General features: G+C 39.5%; 1 protein-coding gene across 1 annotated transcript in view; it reads right to left on the minus strand.

Moving 5' to 3' along the window:
• Ctnna3 (catenin alpha 3) overlaps positions 1–19996 on the minus strand; it is a 1779311-nt gene that overhangs the window by 779731 nt on the left and 979584 nt on the right. The window contains exon 9 of the mRNA XM_012514925.2: positions 15371–15523. Coding sequence (XP_012370379.1) covers positions 15371–15523 — 153 coding nt within the window. The remainder of the gene's footprint in view (positions 1–15370; positions 15524–19996) is intronic.

The raw sequence follows: 19996 nt of genomic DNA on the forward strand, positions 1-19996 counted from the left end.
CCTCGAAGTTCTCAAAATGAAAGTCCTAGATCCACTTGCACGTCTCCGTGGCCACTCTCCTCTGACCTCCAGGTTATTTTTCCTAAATAAAAACCACTGCTTCAGTGTTTCACGTTTGGTGCTTTTCCAGTGTTGATAACAATTATTGAATTTTTGAAATCAGGTAAATCTGCTAATTGGACTGTAAATATCTTCTTGCCACTGCTCTGCTGGGTGTACTTGGTATCTGACTTGCTGCTAACTGACAGAAGTACTGGAAGCTCCTTTCCAATTAATAGCCTAATGATTCTAACTAATGTTTATACCACGCTGTGAAATATTAATCAGCTATTGATCAGAAAAATATCGAAATGTCCACTAATAAAAGATAATTTTTAAATGAGACATATTGTCTTAGTGTTTCTTCTAAACACCAGATTGTCGATTTATCTGGGATTTTGTAAGTGATTATTTAAGAGTCAATGAAGTAATCAATTCATCAAATATATATGTAGAGCAGTTACGGGTTCCCAGCAAAACTGAGTGGCACGCGGGGCATCCACATGCTTCCTGCCTGCCTTCTGGACGCACAGAGCTCTGCCCACCGCCCATACCTTCCTCTGCAATGACACACTTGTCACTATGAGCGAGCGCTCAATTCCTACACCCCAGGCCTGTGGTTGGCATAAAAGATCCATGTGTGCCATGTGTGGGCTTTTACCAGTGTACAATGATGTGTCCACAACAGTGCTGCACAGGGAGTTTCACTGCCTCGGAAGTCTCCAGAGTCCTGCGTACCCGGCCGTCCCTCCCTGCTAGTTCCCGGCAGGTGCTGATCTCTTCGCTGCCTTTCCCATAATACTGTACTGCTAAACCCATGCAGCAGTGCCCTTCTGGGGATGGTTTCTTTTAGTAATATGCATTTGTGTTTCCTTGTCTTTTTATGATTTGGTAGCTCATCCATCTTTAATGGAAGATCATATTCCATCTCCTACATGTGCCTCAGCTTCTCTATTTATTTACCTAAAGAAGGAGAACTTGATGTCTTCCAACTTTTGTCAGTTATGAACTCACTATAAACATATGTCTAACCATTTATGTGTGCATTTAAGTTTTCCACTCCTTTAGGCCAATCTCCAATTATGATGCTGGATTTTATTGTAAGAGTATATTAGTTTTATAAAAATTGTCAAGCTGTCTTCCAAAGTGGCTGTACTATTTTGCATCCCCACCAGTAATGGGTGAGAACTCCTGTGGTTCTGTATCCTCACCAGCATTTGGTATTGCTAGTGTTCAGAGTGTGGTTAATAAATGTTTCGTGGAATGTCATTATTCTAGTTTGTGTTTCCTTGATGACACAGGAGTTGGGCATTATTAAAATTTGTCTACTTGACATCTGCATGTATTTGGTCATGTTTTCAGTTAACCCTTTTTTCACCTTTCATCTTTTACCACTGTGGAGCTTTAAGAGTAGTTTGTGTGTTTTTGAATAACAGTCATTTATCAGATGAATCTTTTGCAAATATGGTCTTCAAGTATTTGCCTTATTCTCACACTTTTGGCATTGTCTTTTGAAGTATGGAAATTTCAAATTTCAATGAGTTCAGCATATTGGTTCTTCCCTGAATTGTAACTGGAGTGTGTGAAGACACCATCTCTCTTCCCAAGTTCACGGAAATTTCTTCTGTTATCTTATAGGAGTTTAATAATTTTATATTTCAAAATTAAGTCTGCAAGCAATTGCAAGTCAATTTTTACGTGTATGTCTAGACCATATTTTTATATTTCAGCATCATTTGCTAAAAAAAGAAACTTTTGCTTAACTGTAACATTTTCATTCACTGTAAAAATCAGTTGACTACAGGAAGTTCTATTTATCATTGATCCCTTTCTAATTGCCTATTTGTCTTTTTCTCTAACATCACACTGTATTGTTCCTGTAGGTATATAATACCACTAGATCCTGAAGGCACGTAGTATCAACCTCTGAGTTTGTTCTGTTTCAGTGAATTTGTTATTCTTGACTTTCTACCTCTTCGTGTAAACTTTAGAATTAATCTGTGAATATTTATAAAATAATTTTCTGAGAGTATATAAAAAATTCCATTCTCTTCTGTTTGTTTTTGTTTTGGTACCGGGAATCAAATCACAACCTTGAGCTTGCGATGCCGGCACTGTGCTGCTGAGCTATAGCCCTGGCCCTAAAACTTTCTTAAAGAAAAAAAAATAATAATAGAGTTGTAACACCATGTTTTATGAGTTACTATCTGGTATCAGGCTAGTCCTAAGGATAATCTGGTGTATTATACAAAATATATATGTATATATATTTTGCTGGTGTGACTCAACTGTTGCATTAATGTGAGTAGGAAACACGCAGCTGATTGGCTTACCATTGTTCTGGGATGGACTTCCTCACCAAGGGAAACCCTGGGAGGGGCTGGAACCACCCAGTGGGCTTGCAGTAGAGGTGGAATAAAAAGGGAAAGAAGAGAAGATCTAGCTTCTGCCTCTGCTTTGGAGCTGCAATGTCTATGAATGTCCACTCCATGCTTCTGGCATGGGCCTTTCACATCTTAATACAGGTTCTATCGCCAGGCTCTTCAGCCTTCCAAGCAGATGTTTTGGCTTCCAGGTATAGACTCTAGCAGGGCTCTGTGGGGAGTGCAGCCTCCCTACCTCTGCGTAGCATTCCGTTCTCTAGCATGCAGCGAGACCTTCTGCATTCTGACTGTGCCAGTGGCTACTCACTGTAAGCCTGCCTTGTAAATCATATGCATCTAGTACATGTATATTGTGTTAGATCTGTTACTTTAGAGAACCCTAATGCTCTTGTGAATTTTCATTGATATAGTAGACTAATTGATATTTGGCAAAGGTGTAAATATGCTTCAATGAAGAGATGGTAGACTCAACAATTGGACAACTATTTACCATAAATAAGCAAAGGAACTTTGATACCTAACTTTCACCATCTAGAAAAATAAACCCATAATGAACAAGTCCAAGTTGAAAACCTAGATTTATAAAACTTCTACAAACCAAAAAGAGAGTTATTGCAACTCTGTAAATCAAAGATGAGACTCAAAAGCAGATGTAGCAATATTGATAACTTTGATTTCATCAAAGTTAAAAGTTCCTCTATAAATAAATATTTTAAAAGATTAGAAAAACAATCCACAGATATAGAGAAAATATTTAAAAATCACAAAAGTCAAGAAGGGACTTGTTTTCTAGATATATAAACAAATTTTTAAATGATAAAGTGTCTCTATTAAAAACAAGTACAAGGGGTAATCAGACACTTCAATGAAGAAGAGATATAAATAAAAAGAAATCATACAAGGAAAATGTTTAAAGAATTTGGCATGAAAATAAAGTAAAAGTTATCCAAATTGGAAAGGAAAAAGTATAACAAAATTTTTACACAACTTGATAATATACACAAAAATCTTAAGAAATGCACACACACACACACCACCACCAACAACAACAACAACAACAACAACAATAAGCTCAGCAAGACTGTAGGATACACAATTAATATACAAATAACTGCATTTCAGTATACCAAAATAAAAATTTAAAATCAAGAAGAGAGAAATTTAAAATCAAGAAGCAATTCCACTTATAACAACACTCAAAGGAATCAAACCTTGGAAATAAGTTTAACCACAACAACAGAAAGATAAACTCATGCTCTGTAAACTACAAAATGTATTCTCATTGAAAGATATTAAACAGATTCAAAGAAGAGGAAAGATGGTCCATGCCTATAATGAGAAGACCTAAACTTGGTACGTTGGCAATAATCTCAATTTGATCAACAAATTCAATGCAATTTCCAACCAAATTCCAGATGGTCATTGAAGAAATGACAAGTTCACCCTAAGATTTATATACAAAGGCTGGTAACCTAGTTCAGTCAAAAAAGAATCTTGAAAAATATTGACTTGTGAAACTTAATTCAGATACCTACTTATCCAAACAGGGTGATACTGGGATGCAGATACGTACAGTTATGTCACAGAATTGAATTCAGAAATAAGCCTTCATATTTAAAATCAGTTATTTTTGTGGCAACATAATTGGAAAAAAATCTTTTCAATATATGGTGCTGGATAAGTGGATACCCCCACACAAAAACTGAGTTTTGGTTCTTATGAATAACATATAGAAAAATTAACTCAAAATGGATCATGGACCTAAGTATAAAACTAAAAATATAGAAGAAAATTTGGTTAAACAATGATATTTTTGTATATAAAACCAAATGCATAAGACAAAAGAAAAATAGATAAACCACACTTCACCGAGATGTACAGCCTGTGCAATTCAATGAACGCCATCAGAAAATACAGACTGCCAGCACACAGAGGAAACGTTTTCAAGTAATATTTAATATATGAGTAGAATATATAAAGAATTATTTTATCTCAATAGGAAAAAATGCAACTCAATTTCACATAAGCAAATGATTAAAACATATATTTCTTTAAAAAAGAAACAAATGCACAATAAGCTCATGAAAAGATTTTCAGCAATTATCTATAAGGGAGCTGCAGGGCAAAGTTACAAACTGGTTCCACTTCATTCCACTGGACAGCTGTAATTAATGGCAAATCATAACAAGCATGATAAGGACGTATGGCAGTGAAGCCCTGATCGGAGGTGATGTAAGAGCTTTGGTCCAGCACAAATGACAGTGCAGAAGTGCCTCAGACCTAAACACAAAGTCTTCACATGACCCAGAAATTCCACTGCTAGGCTTGTGCCCAGGAAAAACAAAGACAGACGCTTTAACACACACAAGCGTGCCTTTGTACATAAATATTTATCAGCATTATTAATCTAGCCCAAAGTAAAACCATTTAGACATCTATCAAATTATAAATAGATGAATAAAATGTGGTTTATTCATCCATCAACAAAATATGAGGTAGTGGTACGTACTATGTATAGGTAAGTCTTAAAATTTTCATGCTGAATGAAAGAAACCAGTCACAAAGACCATAGAGTTTATGCTTCCTCTCACAGATAATGTGTAGGATAGGAAAATTCCTAGAGACACCATGCACATTGGTAGCTGCCTTAGGAGGAGATGAAACTGTTTTGTGATTGTAGCGATGGTTTCAGAACTTTTTCAGTATACTAAAAACCACTTAAATATACATCTTAATGGGTGTATTTTATGGTGTATTATATATATATAGTGTTATTATAGAAAGATGTTCAATATCATTAGTTAAGGCAATGTAAATTTAAAGCATAGCAGACACTATGTACATACTAGATTGGCCGCAAAATGACTGACAATATCAAGTACTAGGAAGGATGTGGGACGACCAGCATTGGAATTCTCATGTGATGCAAGTGGAGTGGAAAATAAACTGATCACTTTGGAAACCAGCTAGGAATTTCTTATAAACTAAGATGTGCAGGTACCGTATGAGTCAGCAAATTCATTCTCACATGTCTGTCAGAGAAATCAGTCATTTATGGGCAGAGATTCATGCTTCGATTCCTCTTCCTCAAATATGCCCATCTTCAATATGACAACCATTGTTGAATTCCTATTACTTTGTTTAGTGAAATTCTGTATCATTTCTAATGTTTTATTTCACTGTTTTTATTCTCTTTAAAAAATAAAAGAATAGAAATTTGTTTCTTGCCATTTCTCTTCCTAACTTAACATTTAATGCCCAATCCTCATCACTTCGTAGATCCAAAGCCAATTCCCCAAATTGGAAGGTTTTCAATCCTAAACTATTTCACTCTCTATGGAAGTTTCCATTAAACCTCATAGTCTATGCACCATGTCACTTACCACAACCTACACAGGTGCCATTTGTTCTTATTTATTTTCACCTTGTTATAGCTTGTACCCAGCAGTCCCCTCAAGCCTTCCAGCTTCTCAGAGGTGGCTGGATCCAGTAGGTGTAAATGTAGATTAAGGCTGTGGACTCCGCACTGAGGCTGTACTAATTGGACCAGCTTGCTGACTGGGTTAGCACTATTCTCTGTGTTAGTGATGGGAAGCCCCACCTGCAGGTAGGTGGCCAGTAGGCTGGATGACGTGGGAAGGGAGCAGTGACAGCTGGCACTCTGCCTTTCTGCCTGCTCTGCCATGGACCATGCCCTCTGCTGTAGTACCACCTGCCTGGCACATGGCCAGCCACGGTCCAAATCCTCTACAAACATTTCCTCCTTTAACTTGCGGGTGGCAGGTATTTTGTCTCAGGAAGGAGCAAGTAACTAAGACAGCCTTGAGCATTAAGACCCAACAGGGGAGTCTGTATGTCTTTTGGCTGATTGAGTTTAATTTATTAAATTTCTGGAGCTTAGCACAACTCAGCTGAAAAAAATTGAAGCATAGCTGCCATTTTGCCATGATAATCTTGACATTTTAATCTAAACCAACCTGAGCTGCTCCCATGTGATGTAATGCATGAGGAATAACAATTTAACTGTATCAACGGTTGGAGTGAAAGGGTACAGAGACATGCAAAAGAAAGACCTTGGAATGGGCCTTCACCAGGGTGACCCAGAAGCAAGGTTACATTGTCTAGGGGTGTTCTGCTTCAATGTTTCATTTGGAACACCAAGTACAATTTCACAAAAATGTCAAGGTAATTTAGAAAGCCCAAGGATCTTTGCACTACTTATGCTTTAGACAATGTGATTAATGCAATGAAAGGGAATATGAATCTGCTCATTGGTGATGGAAGCATTTCTTTAAAAACTTCAAATCCAATACTCCCATCCTGTAGAAAATGCCCTGCCTCATGCATTTCCTCATGGAGGGAGTTTTCTGGATAGGAACACAACGATGGCTTTCACTAGGCCTAACATACTTATGCATGGTCCCCCTAGCAAGGGTCCCTTACTTTTCTCCTCACCCCCACATTAGTATTGCTCACAAACAGCAGAGGAAATGAAGGGAAATATCTATCTGATCATCTCTGTTCTCAATCCTCTCAAACTCACTTTCTAATTCAAAGTGAATTGTTAAAGAAAAAACAAGTAGGAAGAATACATTTCTCCAAAGCTGCCCTCCTGCATTAGGCCACATCGCTGCAGTATATGATCCTCACACCCTCTGGATCCTAGCACACCTCTGACAAAAATTCATCTTGCTGTCTCCTGTCTTTCTTGGTTTTAGAGAAAGAATTGCAAAACCAGTGATCTTTGGCATTATATATTGGCACCAGCGATGGGTTGTGCTTTTGCTTTAATTTTGCTCTGAATTGATTCGGCAGTCTGCACTTAAAAATCAATAGGCTTTTACATTAAAAATCTATATTTCTGGGTTGATTTAAGAAATTGGACATCTGACAACACTAAGCCCACACTCATGCTCTGCTATCGCTGCCTGGGCCGAGTTGAGGCTGACCCTTCCAAGACGCTTGTGTTCCTTACCTCATCACAAACACGGCTGAACTGAGTGCTTCCTTCCTGATGACCTCCTTAGACACTACATTAGGCATTTTGGTTTTTTGTTCCTATCTTAGGTGTCCACTGCATACAATGTAGAAATGGGCTGAGTGATGGGGTGGTCATTTTTAAGAGTATGTTAACATTAGGAAGAATCCTCAAAAGAATGTTCCGCAGTTCTTACCTCTATTAAGAACTTAATAGACCTCTGTGGACTAAGAGAAGAGCTACACAGAGTACATAATACTGGTTAAAAGGCAAAATACATTTCTAGTTCCAAACAATCCACTTACAAATGGGTTAGCTGTGCTTTCTCATTAAAGGATGCCTGATTCACTTGGTTCTTCCACCCTGAGCTAATCACCAAGCTAAGCCATTATCTAGGAGTTAGCAAGAATGACAGCATGCTAGCAGAGTTCTCAGGCATAAATCTGCGCTTCTCCCATTCTGCTTCTTTAGTTATGAGAGGTAGAACAAGAACAAAAAAGGCAATAATTCTTGGAGCTTTTGCCTGTTTATGTGCCTAATAGCTGGTCTCTTGTGCAGAAGCATTCAGAAAGGTTTCTCTTCTCCACAAAAAATTTTAAAATTCAACTTAATTTCTACTTTCAGATTTATTGTATTACTATTATTCCCTTAATATTTCTTATTGACAGAACCCAGATGATCCCTACTCTATACTTATTACAAATATTATGAGTGTTTCTAGTTTCTAAAAACTTGAATAGCAGGAATTAAGATTATTTTAATGCCACATCTTCCATTTAAAGATAATTCCAAAGTTTAGTGATTTTTCTAATCACTGAAGCGGGAGAGAACTCATTAAAACACAGAAGACAAAAACGGAACCCAGTTTTAAGCAGTAGGGTTCTCTATTTATGAGCTCAGCAGAGCAGAGCACATTGTAGAGATACACTACATATACATTTTTAATTGAGTGGAATAATGAACCAGTTAAGAGGAGTAGATCAAACCCAATTTACATGATAAGGGTGTTGATTAAAACAAAATTTGGCTTTAAGTTCTTGGTTTATTCATGACTTAATCATGAGTGTGTTTGCTGGTTATCTCTTTTCCAAATACCACCATGAGGAGTAATACTGGGAATTTTCCAGTTTGAGTGAAGTTTCACACACCAGTTAATTATATGAGAGAACTTGGGTGCATAATTTTAGCATGTAATTTTGACCATGTTAGCTTTGGGCCTACTGATATCTTGGGTAAAAGCCTTTATCTGTTTCTAGACGTTGAATGCTTATTGGAGATTCAGGTCAACTCTTCCCAGATAAGAGTTTTGAAAAAATTGGAAGAGAAGGTGAAGATGAAAGTTCACAAATGACAGTGCCTCCATGATGTAGCATGTGGCACTTTAATGGATTGTCCCACCACACCTTACTGCTATTTTCATGTTAGAAGGATTATCTCCTTTGCAGGCCAGATACAAGAGAAATCGTGTAACTTTTGTGAGAAAATACAGCCAACATTCAAGCCTGAGTCTTTTTCTATCCTTCATGTATGGCCCAAAAACCCTTAACGTTCACCACCTCATAAGACTCATTAGGGTTAACGGACATGTTACTTTGTTCATCAGCCATTCACCATTTATTATGACATGTTAAGTAGGGAAACCAGAAGAAAGTCCCGGTTGCTGCATGACCAGAGCTTAGCACAGTACACAGCACATGGCGTGTACTGAGGGCATATTTATTAACGGGATGAGGGAAGACACCCCTGCTCTGAACTTCACATATTTAGACCTGCAGTATCCACTATAAATCCACCAACCATGTGACTTGTTCATGCTTAAAATCTGACTAAAGTAGACCTAGATGAACTGTAAGTATAAAACACATCTCAGGTTTTTAAGACAACTTTAAAAGGTGAAGCCTAATGAATGAATTCTATATGATTAAAAATTAAAATGATAATATTTTGGGCATGTTGAACTAAATGAAATACTGAACTTATCTTAACCTATTTGTTTCTGTCCCTTTCTTAGTGCACCTGCTAAAAAATTTAAAATTTTACACATAAGTATTTTTGATGGCCATTGTTGATCGAGAGTCCCTGAGTCCTGGGCACTTGCCTTTCTGTTCCAGTTTCATTATCAGAACGTGTCATTCTCCCTCTTTGAGATGTGATAATAGATTAGATTTTAAGTTCAATTCTGTTTTAAATGTCAATGTTTGTGAGAATCAATCATGAAATTTAGAGAATTTTTATATACAGATGCAAAGTAGTCCATGCACAAACCCTCCTATAGTACTGCTTCCCGGAGGTCAGTGACGGAGAGCATTTTTGAGCTCTCCGTCAGGCACCAGCTAGCCCAACCTACTGCAGCATGCACACCGTACTGCACGCCACTGTCATAAGCCCTTCCCTGGCAAGCAGCTGCTGTGGCTTCCCAAGTCCGTCACCAACTCCAGTTTTATAGGAGGAGGTCTCACTCCTTCACCTTGTACCCAAATATTCAAGGTTATTTATCAGTTTCCTTGTTATCACCACGTACTCCTGCCAACTTAGTAGATTTCATCAATAGTGTATTTCTAGAACCCAGGATTGTGCATGAAATGTTTATTCATGCTGTTATTTCAGTCTCAAGTTCTCTCATTTCCAAGATAGCACCATCCCAGGCCTCAAGGTTCACCTTAACAACTGCTTACTTCATGCTAGAATCCAAAAACTACCGTATGTTCTTTCCCTCCTTTGAATTCTAAGAGGCTAATATTCTACTGAATATTATTGTGGAAAGTCTGCAACTGACTGTAATTGAATTACTGCACTTTGCCTATATTTCACATATGATGTGGAGAATTTATAAGGAAATATCTCAGGCCGGGGACATAGCTCAGTAGAATAAGTACCTGCTGGGCAAGCGCAGGGTCCTGAGTTCAATCCCCAATATCACACACACAAAAAAAGAAAAAGAAATATCACAAACAAAGGAAGGAATTCACTTTGTTCTTAGGGTGAAAAGTTGTAATTGCCCATCCCTCTTCAGACTGCAAGAGGATTAAGATGCTGGGCAATTTATAACCCAAGCGGTGACACACCTGTGTGCTTTGTTCTGCATAACTGAAAGCCTTGCCACATCTGTTGTCTTCATGACCAAGATGAAAGAAGAGAGTTGGACAGATGCTCCCTGAGAGCACTTGCTGGTCGCTGTACAAATGCAAATACAGGTTACTATTATGGTCTTTCCCTTTCCATGAAAAAGGAGGAAGAGTGTGACAAGGCTCTAGCAGCTCTGCTTATTTATAGCTGAACATGTGCTTTTTTGCTAAAAGATGATCACCTGAAGGGTGAAGCTGAAGGAGCACTCTGCTGGAGAGCAGAGCTGCGGGCAGTCGGCGTGCCCACTTGCCAGCGCACCTCCTCGCCAGCGCACCTCCTCGCCAGCGCGCCTCCTCAGGCGCCTTCCCTCCTGGCACCCGGGCTTTGCTAAATGCGGCTCAGCGTTTTGTGAGTGGGAACAATCAGCGCTGCAGGTTGTAGGAAGTATTATAATTAAATGTCCACCCACTTTTCCCTTTTTGATGAAAGGCTCCCATGAAGCTTACTAAAATAAGGTACATCAAGATAGATGAATTTTTGATGAGTAAGTCAATGCACAGAGGAAGCTGGCTTTTCACATAGAGAAAAGTCTCTAACTCACAGAAAATTTTCAGGCCTAGATCACTAACATTGTCATTTTTAATGATAATTAATATGATAAAACCCATGAAGTAAACCTGAGATTTTACAGTTTTAGTCAGTAAGCAATTATAGTGTTCGGCATGAACTGACTTCCTGAGAACAAATTGTAATATGATTCAAAAGCAACAGTGGGATTTTAAAAGTTAAATTTGGAGAGATATTGCATAATAGGCATTAAAATAAACAATGCATTTATTGAATTTAATGACATTCTTCTGAAAAATAGTTAAGTCACCAAATTAAAGTCATAAAATGCATCGCTGAGATGGACAAGTGTTTTCAATTAAATTTTCACCCATTTCTTCCTGGCAAGGTCTGGAGCAGAGTGGATAGTGTGCTATGGACAATCAGCGCCTCTGGCATCTGGATATGTCCCTGTAAAGGACAGTTGTGAGCTCCCGGAGCATAAGAGGGCTCTCTGCCTGCCACCTGGGCTTGCAGGGACAGCTCGAGGCAATTCCTGAAACACTCAAAATCGGCCTTCTGGAGAGAAAGAAAACTGAATTGGTGTCTGGATGTGTCCCTGCTTTCTGAGGGCCTTGATTCAATGCTAGCTATAGTCTTTGCTGTTAGAGGAGACCAAATGTAATAAAATTGAAAATCCATATTCTCTGGAATGACTGTTTCATTTTAAAGATAAATTTCATATTTTTACCTTCCTGGTTAATGGATATGATTACTAGAAGCTGGCAGAGCTGCTGTGCACCAAGTCCCCGCCAGGATGAATTACACAGCGCTCAGAAACACAGCTCAGAAGCACAGCTCAGGGACCACATCTCGCCGACGCCCAGCACTCCGTTAGGATGACTTCCAGTGAGCTTGTTGACTCAACGTCATCATTACCACCCTTGCTCCGTGGGTCAGACATAGAGGAACTCTCAAAGCAGGAAAATATTTGCACAGTTCTCAGGTTAGCACTACTAAACCAGCAGCAAAGCCCCAGGTTACCTAGTGTGGGGAGCTGTCCAGCATCTTGTCTCCTTATTCTACAGCTGCTTACGTCACAGCAATCTGCATAGTAACGGCCACATCAGAGGTGACTCCCGCGGACAGGGCACGTGCGTCGGCCTGACTTTTGAGCCACCCTTTAATCACTTCCATTTCTTCCTCAAATTGTCAGATTCACTTGATTTTCTAATTATAGCCCATAGGACTTCTTCCAGTTCTGACTGTGATACTTAAGGAGCTTCCTTACCAGCCTGGAGTTGTTCTTGAAAAACCTGATGGGGATTCTTTAAAAATGAACACCCGCTTTCCCACACTTCTTTTGAGTCTTAATTTAACAAGTGGTGGCAAGCATAAGAGAAGCAACAAGACTCGGACAAGTTACAGCTTTATCTTGAAGTCGCTGAGAGCCCAGGACTCTCTTCCTGGCCAGTTTGGAATAAGGCACCCGGGTGCACTGGCCCGCGCGGGAGCTGGTAAGCAGGGTAGAGGGCGGCGGAAGCGAGGGAGCAAGCAGGACCCGCTGAGGAGGGCAGCCCCATTGCTGCCTCTGCCTCAGGGTTTGGGGAATGAGAGGTGGCGTGCTTGTTCATGAAGCATCTGCCTTCGCACAAGGGATTTCCTGGGTGATAAATTGGCGCTCTTGGAGATATACACCTAAATGACGTTTTCTCTGAGAACCTTTATTGGGAAATGCTCTGTGTCATTTATTGGTGTATATGAACCCTTAGCTATTGTCTTGCTGGAACTTCACTTATGGATGAAGCGAATCCACAGAGAAATGCAACGATCAAGGGGCCAGTGACGCTCTGCCCGGAGTGCCGGGAGGGCGCTCAGCCTCCAACCTGACCTGCGCTGCCCTCCTGTCGCTGCTATGACCAACGCAGGATGCTAAAAGTGAGCTTTTCCGACTTCCGGGCGGAAAAAGTAAGAAACCACTGCTTCTGTTTCCTGCTCCTGACTTGCTGCAGCAACTAGAACCTTCTTACCACCTATACAAAGCCGAGGCTGCATGGACAGGTCTGCAAGACGATCGTCCATGCGTGCAGCTTGGGCCGCGCTGTGCACACACTGAGGTCACGTAAATCCGCGCGCAGACGTCTGGCCTCCGCAGCCCAGCGGCTGGGAATGACCGCGTGCGAACCCTTCCCAGACCTAGCGCAGGTCTGTGAGAGACGGCAAGGGCTGGCCGCTAGGAAGGCAGCTACGCTCGCCCCGGGCCAGCAGCACTACACCTCCGGGCTTAGACGCTCTCTTACACAGTGCAAACTCGATGACTGAAAGCCACTTGGACCAAAGCTTCCAGGTAATACTAGAGCAAATCCCAAACTTAGGCAGCACACCTATTCTAGCATAATCTCACCACGCTGTGATAAGGGAATGTACAGATGAAATACTCCTTTCCACATTTTCTCATACCTTGTAATTCCAATGCTTTTATTCTTTCAATATTCATTATTGCATAGTGAATCTATTCAATATCTATTCAACATTCACATGGAATAAAGGATTTTCAAAATCCTCAAACATTTAAAACAAATTCTTGGAGTTTTGTCCACATAGTAAATCACTGCTTAAATTTTAAAAATAGTAGCATTCCCAACTGTTTTTAAAGACAGTTCCTCAGTAATATGTCACAATTTCCTTAGCTTACCCGAAGTGGGGAAATTGGCCTACATTAAATTTTAATAATCTCTTTAAGATTTTTCAAAAATGTAAACTCACCAGCAGGACATATCAGATAACTTTTTTCCAAAAATCATTTGACCAAGATGCCTTTATTTAACGAGATTGCATAACATAGATGAGAAAAACTAAGAAATTGGGGAAAGATGCAACTTTATCAGCAGAAACCAAATTTTCTTCAAAAGCATTTCACAAAATACTTTTTTCATAATTTGGTGTGAGGACACGTAAGAGAGGACCTTTTGCTGACAAAACCCACACGTGTCAGGTACCACGCTAATTAGATGACTTTTGCAACCTTCTCCCAGTGATCAGAGCTTTCAATATTCCCTTGCGAATATAGCAAATAAATATTTGAGGAACAAGCACATTAAGGAATAAATAAAACTATTGAATAAGTAATAAATAGAACTACTAAATACTTAATAAAAGTCCTCTGTTTTGGTAAAAGTTGTATAAAATGTGTTTCTGATTCAGGTGGTAATTATTTTTCACTTTCAAATTGTACAAGTAGTTCACAGACCACAAGAACATACTTCTGTGAAGAGGTCATGGCTGGTGTTAGAAGTTGTGGCATTCGAGAAGATTACCAGTATGGCATGGGCTCTGAGAGCATAGCCCTTGGTGCTGGGCCTTGCTCTCATACCTACTGTTACATTACTTGTGTTAGAAAGTCTTCCATCCAAGTTCCCACTTGCACTGTAGCTGTGTGTTATTGACGCACAAAATACAAAGGGTTCTGTTATTGGTCTCCTGGGACCCTCCAGGACTTCACAGATCTTTCTGCATTACACTATCCATCTTCCAAAAGCATGGGTCATTCCCATGGCTCCAGTTTCTATCTTTTTTTTCTGTATTTAGGACAGGGTCTACAGGGTCTACAGGGTCTCACTACCTAGATCAGACTCATAGTGATTCTCTTGTTTATAGCCATGCAAGAGCTGGGCTTACAGGCATGCACCACCACACGCAGTCTCAATGGTCATCTCAGTGTGCCCCGAGGGCAGGGCCAGCAGGGCAGGCTGGGGATTGAACCCCCGGCCCCTGCATCTGCCTAAGCAGCCATGGCTCCAGTTTCTAAGCATAAGAAATTATAGTTTTATCCTCTCTTCCCTAATTCACTATGTATACTTAATTATTCACTATCTGTATCTCTATATAGCCTGTACTCTTGTCTATCTTCATGTTATATAGTTATATACATTTTGAAAACATGAAGGAGTCTCATTGTCAAGAACAATATTTAAGCACACACACACACACACACACACACACACACACACATACACACACACACACCCCTGAAATAATGTTTGTGCTTTTAACTTAGAATGGAAAGAAATATTTGTGAGGGTAAATCAAATACCTGTATTTAGCTAGTTCTTTTCTGTAGCTCTAAGAAGTTGTGCACTAAAAGTAAACAAGAGCAGGAACAATGCATGGCTTCTGATTGCAGCCTGCAGGGACAGCTTGCACCATTTGACATGTGCACCTTCCTATACCCAGGTGCAGCTCTGCCGCACTTGTAATGTGTGGTCAGAAGTTTTGATTTGAGTATGATTGCACAGCAAATGGAGCAGGGTGGCCTCCCCACCGGAGTGGGAAGTGGCTCCGGGTGTGGCACACTTACCTCTACAAGCCTGCTGCTGTGCTCATGAAAGATCGCAGCATATTCCTTTATTTCCTTTTCCCGGCCATTCTTAGCAGCTTCGATGAGAACCAAAAGGGGGACTGTTGTGTCCAAGAAGGAGTCCGACACGTGATCAGTAATGGCCTTGCGGAGCTAAGGAGAAACAAGTAAGTCAGGATTTTTTCTTAAAAGAAAGGATTCACGTTGTTTCCTAGTCTTACAATTTTAGTGATTACAAAATTCAGTTTATGAATTTTAAAACAATCCATGAGGTCCTAAGATTCAACATTGAGTAGGAATGGCCCTTACAAAAGTCCAAGGAGCAAAGGATCCAGCAAAAATATCACTAATAATTTCCTCACTCTCAAAAGTCACTAATTTTTTTCTGAAATTGTACTTAGCCTATAAATTAGATTATAACTGGTAATACTCCACTTTTTTGCTTAAATAAATTATAGTATTAGGATGTTTATGCATGTGTACAATTAACATTGCACATCTTGCATTTTCATAATTACAAAATTATAAAATGTTTTCTTCCTTACTGGAGCAACTGATGATAAATTTTGATTAGCTAAATTGTAGGCTTCATGGTAATTAAACCAAGTTAGATCACCGATTGCACCAGATGATAACAAATTAATAGAGCAAGGAGAATAATAAATGAGTTTGATGTCCAATTTTCTCAGTTTGCATTAATTGTTCCTGTCCTCACACTTTAAATTATTTAATGACTATAACATTCTGCTACAAATTGTTCTCTTAAATTGAATTACATGTAAGATTATAAATGACAATTAGATAATTACTTAGTGGATACTTTATTATTTTATTTTTTATTATTTTTCATTTTTAAAAAAAATTAATATTACATGTTTGTAGTACATAACAATCCCATTCATGGTGGGAAACCACATAACACACATGCGTAACACATCTTAATTCTTCGTAGTTCCCTTTTCCCTCCCCCACATCTCTCCCTTCAATTCCTTCCACTTCAAACTCTATTGGAAAATTAATTCTTTGCTTTTATAATATTGAGCCTTTCAAGATCACAGTGCTGGAACATCTCATTGACAGTGTTAACTATTATGAATGGGCCCAAAACTTTTATATCAGCCCTCTCATTTAGCTTCATAACCTGGGTATGATAACAAAAAGGTAAATAAGTATCAGAATGGAGAAATCAAAATCTCACTTCTTTGACAACTGTACTTTAAGGCATTTTAAAACTAATAGAAAACACAATTACGTATTTTCTGAAGATGATGAATACTTTGTAAAGGAAATAGATGATGAAGCTGCACTTTTAAAAAGAACTGTCTTTCTATGATAATTACAGGATAATAAATATGCAATCATTCTAGATTTCTGGGAGAAAATACGTCTGTCCAAGATAGTGGCACTTGCTCAAAGGAGCTAGGGAACCTCTGCTCCCAACAATTTCTCAACGGCTCCAAGCAGACCCCAAGGAAAGCTTCTGCCTGTGAGCTGAAGGCCGGGGCCAAGCCAACAGGTGAGCACTTCCCGGTCCCTTGTGAGGGCGGGCAAGGCCAGTGGAGGGACTGTGGCTGGGCAGTGGGGAACGCGTGCCTCAGATGCAGCGCAGAAGGAGAGGTCCGCGCTCAGAAGAGGAGCTGCCTTCAAGGACCTTTCCTCCCTGCTAGGGAAACGTGTCACTGGGATGGGAACAGAGCACCGCACCAGCCTATCGATAGGCTGCGGAGAGTCTGCTCACGGGGGACTCCAGAGGAGAAGTGCAGAGAGGAAACCTGCGCGAATGAGCATAGGAAGCGCCACCCCACGCGGCCGCCCTGCCTGCGGGAGAAGACCATTATCAAGACTGAGACAGTGGCCAAGAAACACAACAAAAGAACAGGACCCAAAAGACAAACTTTCCAATGAACCCGAGTGGCATTACTCTCCACATGTACTTCCCCGAGACAAAATTACAGCGTCCATATTATGGGTCTGTTCAATCTTCTGTGTATTTGATTTCACTCAAGTCAACAGATATTTCTGAACATTGGTAGCTATCCCTTCTACTAAAAATAAGGAAGTACTGTCAGAAGTGTCAAGATAAAAATGCATGATCTCTCCTAACCCTCCTAAAGAAGTGAGAATTATTAAAGATCACATAAAGGAGCAGTAAGAGACTGATAGGGAGAGAGAAGAGAGAGGGAGAAGAGAGAGAAATAGTGAGGGTCAAATAATTTTAAAGAAAGCTTAAATTTTTAAAGAATGACCTGTCAATTGGATTTAAACACTAAGAGTTTATTGATGAACACAGTGAAAGGAGTTATGCGGAAGGGTTGGGGCAGGTGAGCAGGAAAGAAGGGGGAGTGACTGTAAGCTCTTATCTGAAAGACCAAAGTAGCTACCTCAAAGTGCATCCTTAAAAATGGGTCTTTATGTAATAGACATTGATATAAGTTTACATCTGCAAACATAACTACAAAGACAGAGTGTCTTAAGCATTTCAAAAAGTAAATGGATTTGGGAAGAAAATGAGAACCTAGAGATACAGAAAATAACTACACTCTCACATTGTGAACTTTTGTTATTTTTGTTCCATGAGAGAAGAAAATAGCCAGAAATCAGTGACACAAGTTACAAATACACGAAATCTTTAGTAAGCACAGAACAGACAGGGAGCTGCTTCTCCTATGGAGAATAGATTTATCTTTCTAATTTATCTAATAGATTTATCTTTCTTGCAGCCTTATTAACCTGGCCAAAGCACTGTCCTATTACTGATCTCCACCTGACTTGCTGACTCTTTTCTTTCTTTCTTTTTTTTTTTTTTTCAGGACCAGGGATTGAACTCAGGCCCTTGTGCTTGCCAGGCAAACACTTATTCTACTGAGCCATCTCCCCAGCCCTGGCTTGCTGACTCCTGATCCTTCACCTTCACAGTTACGGCTACAATTATGTGCCACCTTAGATGTTTTGGGTGCTCTAAGCTTCATCATTTGGTCAGATAAACTGGGGTGACAGAAATCATCAACTTCCTGCTGCTAGAACAGCAACCTCAAGAACATAACCTTTCTTTCCCCCATCTCATTTTTCATGTTTGTTTAGAGTTCTTCATGAGAACCACCTCTCAAATAAACTACCTGCAGCAAGGTGCTGTATATTCTACTTTGATGGAAATCCAACGTAGAACAGGCACCTTTGTTTCATGTTAAGGTTTGATCATTCATCTGGTAATAGACTCCAACATCTTGCTTAAAATAATCCTTGCTGATACTATTATGATACTTTTCCTTAGAAAAAAATACTGCCTGGGATTCTAATATGCTTGATGCCATGCTAACTGTGAAAAACTATTATCATGAGGGAACTAGATGCGTACATAGGGACAAGATGCAGAAGGACCAGTGTTAGCTAAGTGGCATTCTTTGCAATTTCTGATATGCTCATACAGGACTTTTTCACTTCACTGCACAGATATAATCCTGATGCATGTTCTGTCATTTACTTTTATATTATTATCCTGGCCAGGGACATGTTGCACTGCTTTTATTTAGAAATATAAAAAAGTTAATGAAGAATATAACATACCCATGTAGAGATAGAAGCCATGGGGCTAAAGTCTTAAGTCACTGGGAAACCAATAGGAGTTAGAGGTATATATTTTCAATAAATATCTTTTTGGAGTCCAACATGAAAGATGTCAGAACAAAACCAAACTGAGGGGCTTTTCATCTTTTCTCTCTACAGTTTAATAAAAGGTTTTGAAACATCAATTTTTCTATTTCCCACTGATATAAGTGGTTTGGGACCTCAAATAAAATAATATATTTCTCTACAATTGAAACCTGAAAGTGAAAGCCCTATGTGAAAACAATCTGACAGCCCCACCTCAGTTATCAAACAAGAGAATAGAAAAAGTAAGATTGCAAGAGAAAGAGAATGAAAAGCAGGGAAAGTGTTTCAGGAAAGAATAATCCTTGGAGAACTAGAAAAACTAGTATGTGGGTGCAGTAATGGAATTTTATGATTTGCAAAACTCAGAAGACTCATGGGCACTAAATCAACAAGCAGCTAATGCAGACCTAACATGCCAGCTGAGGGGGACGATACTGGGGAAGCATTTCAACTGGATGATGGCGACGGTGACCAGGACATAGAGTTCCCAGAGCCTAAGCCTTTTGCTAAGTATTGCACTGCTGACACAGAGAAAAGATGGATGTAACAGTTCATCAACACAGACACTGAGATAAAGAATCAATTGAGTTATTTCTGTTTGTTTTTACAGAATTTTGTTTTGTTTGACTTACATGACACGGATATTTTTTCTTAATATACACAAATAAAAATTTTAACCTGGGGCCAGTAAGACTGCTCAGCCAACTAAAATGCCTGCTGAAGCAAGCTTAGGCCAGCGTAGAGCCCGCTGATAGATCACCAACACCACATATAGTGCCAGCCCCGCCCCACGGGTGGACTGAGCTGGTCAAAGTTCAGGTGTGGTGATGCATACTTATACTCCCAGTGCTGGGGAGGCTGAAAGCAGAAGGATCACCATGAGTCCGAGCTGCTTACTGAGACCCTATAACAACTTAATACGTTAAAAAAAATCATCTGACATTATTGAAATCAACTGTATGATTTGCTATCATG

The sequence above is a fragment of the Octodon degus genome, unplaced genomic scaffold, assembly GCF_000260255.1.
Source record: "Octodon degus isolate 3935 unplaced genomic scaffold, OctDeg1.0 scaffold00046, whole genome shotgun sequence".
Taxonomy (NCBI): Eukaryota; Metazoa; Chordata; class Mammalia; order Rodentia; family Octodontidae; genus Octodon; species Octodon degus.